We start from the raw sequence: 10,340 nt of genomic DNA on the forward strand, positions 1-10,340 counted from the left end.
GGGGAAACAGTGATTCAGATGCTGGAAGTGAACAGATGCTTGATACACCAAGAAAAGGGAAGAGAGAAAAGAGAAGTGAATCCAGGGAGCTGAGCAGAGAGAGAGAGACTGACAGAGGACATTTGTGCGAGGTAAAAAGAAATGAGAAGAGAGAAGGAACTCTTGATCAGAAAGTAATGAAGGGAATAAATGTTAGAGAGAGTTCAGAGACAGATAAAGGTAATGAAAAAGAAAGAGAGACAGAAAAAAACAAGTCAAGAGTATATAAAGATAAGTATGACTCCAGTGGTCTAAGAGATAGAGAAGAAAGTGATAGTGATACAAAGGAATGGGAGAGAAAGGAGGAACCAGAAACTGAAAAGGCTTGTAGATGGCCTGAGAAAAGGAAGCATTATGATGGAGGTAAAGATTACAAGAAAAAAGAAATAAAGCCTGAAGATGTGCTTGAATCTGGAGACAGAAAGTTTGAGAAAACCTACAAAGATGCAGTAAGTGACACTAAAGCAAAAGGGAAAATCCATACATTTGAGGACTCTGAAGACAGCCCAACATACACTCCACCAAGGAGAGGTAGTAGTGATGAGAGTGAAGACAAACTGGCAAATAGACAAGGTCATGATAGTGATCGTAGTGTTTCTCCAGATGACTGGAAAAGAAAGGATGAGCCACCATCCCCTCTGTCCTCTGACGCCAGTGTTGATTCTCTTGACAGGAAGAGCAGGAGGATATTAAAATCAAAAGGTCATAGAAATAGAGGGAAGAATTGGGTTGAAGAAGAGCTGAATTCAGATACTAATCAGTCATGGAGATCTCACGATTCATCATCTCCTGAGTATTATTCATCAAAGTTGTCAGAAAAGGACTCCAGAAAGGCTGATTCTGCAAAGTATGTGCCAAGTGACACCTCTGGATATTGTGACTTGAGTCGCTCATCCAGTCCAGTGTCTGAACCGGATTTAGCTAAAACTTCAACAGCAGAATCTAGTGAGGATGACAATGAGGATTTTAAGAGTAACAAACTGTATGAAAAGAGAGTGGATACATCAGAGGTTATCAGCTTTTCCCTGGATGACATCCCATACCCTCCAGCTGGCTGTCCACCAAGCAAAAACGAGGAGAGTCAAAACAGGGTTCGCAGGGAAAGTGAGAGGTACAGCCCCTCTAACATGTCCATGTCTCCAAGCCCGTCATCATCATCGCCGTCACCAAGTCAGTCACCAGCTCGCTCACTGTCCTCATCGCCAGCACTTCAGATTCCTTTGCCTCCAACATCTGTCCAGAACATCCCTATCCCACCACTTCCAGGATCACTTCCAAAGGGCCCTCCTCTGCCACTGCCTGATCTCAAGAAGATTCCCATTCCTCCTTCAGGAATACCCCTTCCATCAGTTAAGCCACCAGTACCTCAGGCAAGAACAATCTCAAGTTCACAGCAGACAAGCCATATGCCAGTTGGATCTCCAATAGTACCCAAAGGGCAAGTACCTTTACCCATTCCTCCACCCATGCCACAGAATACCTCTTCCATGGGATCGGTCCACACAAGGCTTCCTGCCACACAGGCTGTTGCTCCACCATCAAAGTTGCCTTTTACACCTGGGGGACCAAACCTTCTAACTCCAGCACATGTTCATATGTCTGTGCCTCCCCCTTCCATTCTTCCTCTCTCAGTTCCTCCACCTACGCCATTATCAGTTCCTCCACCTACAGGTGTTCTACCACCTTTGCCTTTACCAAAGGAGTCACTGCCAGATAAAGCAAAACTGACGTCCAGACCATCATCTCAGGACCAGTCCATTCCTCCTGTAGCTTTATTATCTCCCACGTCGGTTCCCCTGCCAAGCTCAGCATTAAACCTAGATAATGAATTTAGTCAGAAAAAAGCAAATGAGGAAGCCAGTACAGTAAAAAATTCTAAGAATGAATCTGAGGACACCACTGGAATGGTTTCAACACAATGGGTGGAAAAGAACTGTGACCTTGAGGCATCAGAGGATGATAATAGTAAAGATATGAGTAAGAATTCTCGTTCTATACCGATTACATTTAGGCTAGGAGGATCAAAACAAGGCAGTCTTAAACGATTGCAGAAGGGCCCATTATTACCGGAATTCATTCATGAAGAAGAAGAAGAGGGCCTTAGAGGAAAGCCTGTTGATGAAGATGATGAGGATCAGTCATCAGAGGTAGCAGAGACATCTGATGTATTTGATGCACAGAAGGTCATGCCAACATCATCAAGGTCATGGGAATCTTCAAAGGATGAAATGCAAGAAGCAAAAAGCTTAAAAGAGGATAGCCCTCAGAGCCTGCCAGTGTCTAAGGGGCGAACAAGGAGATCAAGATCAAGATCTCCACGAAGGATCAGATCTTCGCAGAGAAGCAGATCACCACAGAGACGGAGATCACCATCAAGGAGCAGCTCTGTCCAAAGGGAAAGATCACCAGTGAGGGGCCACTCAAGAGAGAGAAGTAAATCCCCAAGGATGAGCAGAACACCATTAAAGAACCGTTCTCCAAGGAGAAGCCGTACTCCTTTACAGAGTAGGTCCCCCCAGAGAAGCAAGTCTCCAAAAAGAAGTAGATCTCCAAGAAGATCTAGGGACTCAAGATCACGTAGTTGGTCCCCAAGGAAGCTTGGAAACCGTAGATCTCCAGACAGGAAAAGAAAAATGTCACCAGAGTTTAAGAGGCAAAGAAGTCCTGAAAGAAACAAGAGAATGGAGACATTTAGTCCAAGAAGGTCGGTACGTCCAAATAGGGAAGCAAAGTCCCCAGTCCGTGTCTTGGCCCCTCGACAGTCAAGGGAAAGACGGTCTCCTAAGCGATATCGCAGTCCAAGTCCCTCCCCTGTAAGAGAAGATAGAATAGGATCACATTTTGCTAGCCCTGATTCAAGACATAGTAGGAGTCCAGAGAAAAGAATACCTACCCTACACCATGGACCAAGAACTCCAGATAGGTCAGAAAAAACAGAATCTGTCCGGTCACCGCAACATGGTTATCAGAGTGATCTTGGAAGAGAGAGGACAGCAAAACGAACTCTAGAAAGATCACAGTCGCCAGAATTGCACGATGAACGTAGAGGATATTCTCAGGGTCGATTAGGCAGACAGGATTATAGAGCCAGCTGCAGTCCTGATTCAAGAAGTCCGGATGGCAGGATTGTACACCATCATAGTCCTGTCCGCAGAAGTCCTTCATGGAGCCCAGCAAGGCAGCATGGACAGAGCCCTGGTTGGCGAAGTCCTACAAGACAACGTGCTCAGAGTCCAGGTTGGAGAAGTCCCCATTACAGGAGCCCAGAACGTCGGCCTCATTATTCACCCGGAAGAGACCAGCACAGTCCTGTTCATCGCTGGAGCCCACATAGGTCTCCAGGAAGATCACCACGAAGGTCCCCTCATCACAGAGCGTCTCCTGGTTCCCCTCTTTGGAGATCCCCTATACGTAGGTCACCAGGAAGTAGGTCACCAATGAGAAGGTCTCCTATTCGTCGATCCTCACCAAGGCGTTCTCCTCTACGAAGGTCTCCCTTGAGAAGGTCTCCTCTCCGAAGGTCACCTCATAGAAGATCACCTGGATGCAGGTCACCTCTAAGAAGATCACCTCTGCAAAGGTCACCTCTTCGGCGATCACCAAGGAGGTCCCCAAGAAGGTCTCCTCGTAGATCGCCGCGAAGGTCACCCATTCGGAGATCCCCCAGACATTCCCCAAGAAGATCGCCAAGGAGGTCAATGTCTCCCAGTATTGACAATGGTGACTATGAACATCATGATCGTGGATGGAATGACTGGGAGTGGTCACGTGACAGGGAGAGGGAGCACAGTCAAGATCGAGAGCATAACCATGATGAGTCAGAGCGCTGGGTCAGCCGCCCCTTGAGTCCAAGATGCAAACCAGAACCTGAGGTCTACTACAGTCAGCACTCTAGGAATATCAGTCGTAATGAGGACACTATTAAGATTGATGCAGACTCCACTATTAGTGACTCTGAACTCACGGGCAGAAGAGAACAGCTGGGACGAATGACAAGGGAGTCATCACCTTCAACCTCACCAAGAGACTCTCCACGACGCCTGTCATTGGATGAACGATTGCAGCAAGAGCATGGCCTTGATGTTGAGGAAGAAAGACAGAAAAGATTACAGCAACAACAGCAGCAACAACAGCACCAAGCACGTCATCTTTATAATTGGGGATACCAAGCTCATCCAGTGCAGGTATGTTTTAACGTTGAATTTGTAATGTCAAACTTGAGACTGAAATTACTTAGTTATTTGCAGTGATAAGACAGATAGGATGCTTTGCTTAAATAATTTAGGAATTAAATAAATTTGGAAATATACCCTTACAGATAATTAGTAAAGCTAAATTTGAATGAAGTACAAATTACTTTTCTGTCTTTTATTCTTGTTCTTTTATTATTCCAAAATGATGTGTATCCTGCATTTACTTTAATTAATTGTAATTACATTCTGATACTAGTATTTAAAACTTAAGAAATATGCAGAATAATAGGGGAGGGAAAATGAAAAAGCTTAATAAGCTTTTTAACAAATCTGTAGTACCACGTAAACCAGTAATAGATACTAAGACAAAATTAATATAACTCTGCTAGAGAAAGTAACAAAAATTATAGCAAGAGATTGCATGAAAATCATTAATCTGCTTACAAGAGTGGTGTTATATTTACCACGGACAGGTTCACCAGTTTCATTATGCGTATGAGGGTGGTAGTGAAGGTGGAGGTGATGGTGGTGGTGGTGGTGGGAATGAGAGCATAGGTGGTGAAGCATCCTCTCGGGTCATACAGGTTGGAAATATGCTCCAGGTGCTCCCGCAGGACCCGTCAGCTACCCCCACTCCATCTTCGATGATTGTCCAAACCGGAAATGTCATCCAAGTATGATTACTTGTTGCTCATTTTATTCAGTGAATACTATTATATATTGTCTGTGATGTGATAATGATTATTCATGCTGTGAAAATGAAGATAGCTCTACAGAGATTTTGCTTTAGATTGCCTGTGCTTATATTACATAATTTCCTAGATTCCAGATATGTTTATCTCCCACTTCCCTTCCCCAGGTTGTGCCAGCAGAGAACATGCAGATGTTGGGTGCAGAGATGGTGCCAGGGATCCCAGTGTCCAATGGGGGCATGATGAGCAGTGTGGTGCAGGTAGTGGCTGGAGGTGTGGTGGGCATGTCGGGGTCATCCCCGGCCCCCGTCCCACCCCCTACATCTTCGTCTACAGCACCCATCTTAGCCTCTCCAGCAGATTCCTCACCAGGAAAATCCCGGTCGACCCTCATGTCCTCAGTTCCATCAACTATCCCCATGCCAGTCCCTTCCTCCATTCCCTCACCAGTTGCCACACAAGGCACCACCACAGCTACAGTCAATTCACCTGCTGCAGTGGCTTCAGGTACCCTGTCAGGGCCAACACCAGCCCTGATGTCTTTGTCCCCCTCTGCTCACACAGCTGGGTTACCTGTGGCCCACCTCATCTCCCTCATCCAACAGGTTTGTGATTTTTGAGTCTCTGCTTGGGAAGGTTTGGTTCGTTGGAGATTTTCTGGAAGGATGCATCTCTTTCATTTTCCTTATTAGAATAATTACTTTTGATGGCAGGAATGGAGTATGGCCAAAAAAAAAAGAGGTATAGAATAAAAAAATATATATATCATATATGCAGTATACCTTCTCCAATTATGTTTTCATCCAGGCATCTATTGTATATATATATATATATATATATATATATATATATATACATATACATATAAATATATAAATATATAAATATATAAATATATAAATGTATAAATATATAAATATGTATATATATGTATATGTATATGTTTATATATAAATAAATACACACGCACGCACATGCACATACACACACACACGCACACGCACACGCACACGCACACGCACACGCACACGCACACGCAAACGCACACCCACACGCTCGCGCACGCACACAGACGCGCGCACACACATACACACACACACACACACACACACACACACACACACACACACACACACACACACACACACACACACACACACACACACACACACACATGCACGCGCACGCACACGCACACGCACGTGCACACACACACACACACATATAAAAAGTAATTTTTAAATTTAGTGAGAATCCCAATCTTTGGAAAGTCACCATGAAAATGTGATTGATATGAAAAGTACCATGGACAAAGTCTAGCCACAGATTTCCTGAAGGAAGAAAGCTATACCTTCTCATAGTTTAAAAAAATTACAGCCTAATCTGTCTACTCTAGATAACTCTTTCTCTTTCCCTCTTTCTCTTTTTTCTTCCCATTTCTTATTTTCTTTTTTGACAGAAGCAAATAATTTTTGCTCTAATTTTTAAAAAGTGCTCAGATCGTTTCCCTGCACCATGGAACTAAAGTCATGAAATAATGGGTCTTATATTTGAGCATTAGTCAATGTAAATATTATCATGTAAGGTCAGTTGCGACCCTAGCTAATACCTGGCTCCATTTTTATTTTCGCAGCAGATGTCTGGCATTACTGACACTGTCATAGACCCAGAAGTGGCTGCCGCAGAGAAGGAAAAGGCCAAGCAAGAAAGAAGAGAGAGGAAGGAAAAGAGGAGGCGGGAAAGAGAAGCCAGGCGCGAGGCGAGACAGCGTGAGAGGGATAGGCAGAGGGAGAGGGATCTGGCACAGCAAGAAGAATTGGAAAAACAACTGTCAGACACTGAGGATGAAGTTCTCATTAGGGTAAGTTGGTGGAGAGTGAAAAAACAAATTTGAGATGCTACTTTTTCTGTGCTTATAAACACATCTACTTTTGGTCATACATTACTTTGAATATCTTTCTATATCTGGACAGAGAAAGATAGAGTGTGGATAAAGCTATTTCTGTTCTGTCTAATTACTTTCATAAGTATTCCATTTTATAACAGGTTTCAGTAAGTAAGCAAAATGATTTAATAGTATGCACTAATAATACATTGCAGCAAAATGGGAGTCAGTACTTGTTATGTGCAGTACAAAAACAAAAACAAAAAATGTTATAAATGATGGCACAAGCCCGTGAATATGCAATAATTTTGTTTTGCATGGAAACAAAAAATATAAGAATGAATCAAATTGTCTGACTTGTTTTGGATAACACTTTGATTCACTTTATCTCCCTGTGTTTAATTTGGTACTGTTTTGAATAAATGCCCATTTTTCTGAATGGGACTTTCCAGTGTTGTTGAAGTTTTCATACACAAACAGATTCCTTGAAATGTGTGCTTATGAGAATATCTAGTCAACTGATGAGGGAGGTTAGCTGTCAGGGAATGGGGGAAAATGAGCAAGTTTGGTAGGTCCTTAAATTAGTCAGATTATAATATTGTAAGCTTATACTTAACACAATGAAGCTTTTGTCCTTACTAGTTGATAGATATTTCATGAATATTGGGTTACTAGCAGTAATTGGTAAATAGTTTTCATGTCTGAAACTCAAGCCTATTCAGTCATACTATGACAATGGATTTCTACCTGATAAAGCTTTCCTCATGAATAGATTAATCCCCATCTTTTGGGCCTAAAAGTTTGGCCTTAAAATTTTGAGAGATACACAAGCATTAATGGTATATACATATATTTTTTTGCATTTTGTTATCAGCTTGTAATTATTATTATTGTCATTATTGTTATCAGTGTCATTATTAGTATTATTATTATTATTATTGTTACTATTGTTATTATTATTGTTATTGTTATTATTATTGTTATTGTTATTACTATTGTATTATTATTATGATACAGTCATTTGCATCAGTCTTCAGGCCAAATGATTCCTATAAATTACCCCAAAAAAATTATTGTCTCCACAGGAAGCCATGTCAGAAGTGCCAGTGATTGGTTCTCCTGTACCTGAGTATGAGGTTCTTGGAGATGATGACGAGGAGGAGGATGAGGATGATGAGTCTGGTGAGAGGAAAAAACGGCGGCTCCTACCCGTCCCTCTGCCGCCTGCTGAGAAGGGCATCCTCATGAGCCCAAGTTACAGGTATATGGCTTCTGGGTGTGGAGATATGATTTTAAATTATGTTTTGACACATTTGATTGTTGTTCTTATGGTAAGAGAAAGAACGTGTGTGTTATATATAGTTTTCATTAATCATTTCTGATTCATTTAACCCCTTGTTTGTGGGTGGCATCTACCATGATGCCATGTCAAGCATCCCTACAGATGTGGTCCATACACACATACCTGTTTGGCAGACTGCATGGCCGCCAAAAAAGCCTGTGCACACTGGGTTAAGACTAACTCATACTATCATACTTTTTTCTTTACAGATATCGTGTTGATTATCGTCCCAAAGCGGTCAAGTTTGCTGACGGAATCCTGCCTGGGGAAGGGACTTCTCCTTCTGGTGGTGAGGAAATCCACTCCCCACCTCCCCCAACAGCAAAGGCCACTAAGACCAAGGAAAAGAAACTGCGCAAGAAGCGGAAAGTCAAAGTCAAAATCATAAAACAGGTAGGTGTTTATTACCAGTTTAAACTGTCAAAATAAGCCAAAGCTTGAGGAAATAGCAAGGCTGTGGTACACTATATGTAGCTCTTGTTTAGTTGCTTAGTCAATCAAGAACACAGAGTAAATAAATAGTCAGCAAAGGTAACAAAGGCATTTCAGGAAATGATTGATTTAATAAATTAACTTCAGAAATGTTTGATTGAAGAGAGGAGGTGCAATCTCTAACATTCACTCTAAACTAGATATTGATGAAACACCATATCTGAAAGGCCATAGGCACTGAATTGTTTCTTTTTACCATCTGAATGTTTAACAGTTCAAGCTTTTGGTCTTTTTGAAAGTAATAAACCAATGAATGTATCTTTGGAAATGAGATACGTCTGACCGTTAAGTAAGAAAAGAATGCCCAATGAGATGTGTAGTTCAGTGTTTAGCATATATAAACAGTATTATAATTATTGCTGTGGTTAATGAGTTTTAGATCCTTATCTTTCTCATCTCTTTAGTTATCCTTTATCTTTTCATATCATGTCTGGCTTTTTTCCTTCCTGCTAATGGCAGGGACTGATACTTTATTTGTTTATTTAGTATAACGTGAATGATGACGACAATGACTCGCCTCCACCACCACCACCTGGCTCACCACCACCTCTTGCTGCCATCAAACTGTATCCTGGTTACACCCATTATAGTTACACTGCTCCAGGAACAGCTGTAATCTATACGCAACAGCCGCAGCAAGCATATGGTATGTGTTTTGTTTTGTTTGATGTAACTTTAAATGTTTTGTGTAATACAATTTTCATTCTCTTGGTTTCTCTCTCATATCTTAGCTGCTTGTGTATTACCACATGCATGACACAGACAGATCAGCAAAATAGATGGAAAAGGTTACTATGCTTGTTTGACTGATATTTTATTATAATCTTTACAGCCTATACATCAGGCCAGCAGGGTGCTGTTGCAGTGCCTGGTGGAATGGTCTTACAGTCAGGGACAGGTACTCAGCCACAAGCAGCAATAAGTGGATTAAGTGGAGTCTCCCCAGGAGTATTGCGATATCCAGGCTATGTCTACACCACAGTCTATTCAGCTGGACAGCAGTTGCAGTATGTTTTACCAACTCCACTAACATCACAGTCTGCTGTATCAACTCAAAAGATTGCAAAGAAATAATTGAATGATGTTAAATCAAGGAGCTGTTACGACACGTTCATTTACAAGAATGAGAACTTTTCTGAAAGTCTGCTGTAAATTGAAGTATTATGTCTATAATGAAATTGATATGAATTTAATTTGTAAAATGTGTATGTAATTATTCAGAATATCCCTTTTAGCAATGTGAATATATTTTTGCTCATATTCTTATGGGAAAAGAATAATCATAAAATCATAAACCAAAGACTTTCGGAGTCAGAACTCGGCTGTTGTTCAGTGTGCATGATTGGAGAGTTCCCCTTAGTGAAGAGAGTGCATGATATTTTGAATGCCAATGAAAAATTTGGTACTACAGATACAGGCAAGTGTCCAGGATTTAACCTCCAGAGTGTGTCACTACTGTTTAAAGACAAACCCATATGAATTGACAAAATGATTGGATGAATTGCATCTGGTTAGTACTATTAGTAAAAGTTTGAACTTAGAAGAATGTTCATTGTGGGCAGTAATAGAATCACAGCTATGAAAATGGTCTAAGGAGAAAAAGAAAACTGAAGTGTAAGGCAACAACTGACAGTAAATCTAATTTATTTGAGTGCCTTAACTCTATACCAGTGTTTGCCAGATTTTTTTTTTTTTCT

General features: G+C 41.4%; 1 protein-coding gene across 4 annotated transcripts in view; it reads left to right on the top strand.

Moving 5' to 3' along the window:
- The window catches only part of LOC125039415 (serine/arginine repetitive matrix protein 2-like), a 17,115-nt gene extending 7,279 nt beyond the window's left edge, over window positions 1-9,836 (top strand). The window contains exons 3-10 of one of the 4 annotated variants that reach the window (XM_047633307.1): window positions 1-4,223; window positions 4,706-4,906; window positions 5,092-5,529; window positions 6,558-6,785; window positions 7,895-8,070; window positions 8,361-8,544; window positions 9,130-9,289; window positions 9,476-9,836. The exon at window positions 1-4,223 is cut by the window's left edge and continues 2,051 nt beyond it. In XM_047633307.1, the coding sequence (XP_047489263.1) occupies window positions 1-4,223; window positions 4,706-4,906; window positions 5,092-5,529; window positions 6,558-6,785; window positions 7,895-8,070; window positions 8,361-8,544; window positions 9,130-9,289; window positions 9,476-9,717 (5,852 nt within the window). In that variant the 3' untranslated portion in view covers window positions 9,718-9,836. The remainder of the gene's footprint in view (window positions 4,224-4,705; window positions 4,907-5,091; window positions 5,530-6,557; window positions 6,786-7,894; window positions 8,071-8,360; window positions 8,545-9,129; window positions 9,290-9,475) is intronic. The other 3 variants (XM_047633308.1, XM_047633309.1, XM_047633310.1) reach the window with 3 other exon arrangements.
- The last annotated feature ends 504 nt before the right edge of the window (window positions 9,837-10,340 follow it).

Source organism: Penaeus chinensis, chromosome 27 (genome assembly GCF_019202785.1).
Source record: "Penaeus chinensis breed Huanghai No. 1 chromosome 27, ASM1920278v2, whole genome shotgun sequence".
In the NCBI taxonomy this organism is placed as follows: Eukaryota; Metazoa; Arthropoda; class Malacostraca; order Decapoda; family Penaeidae; genus Penaeus; species Penaeus chinensis.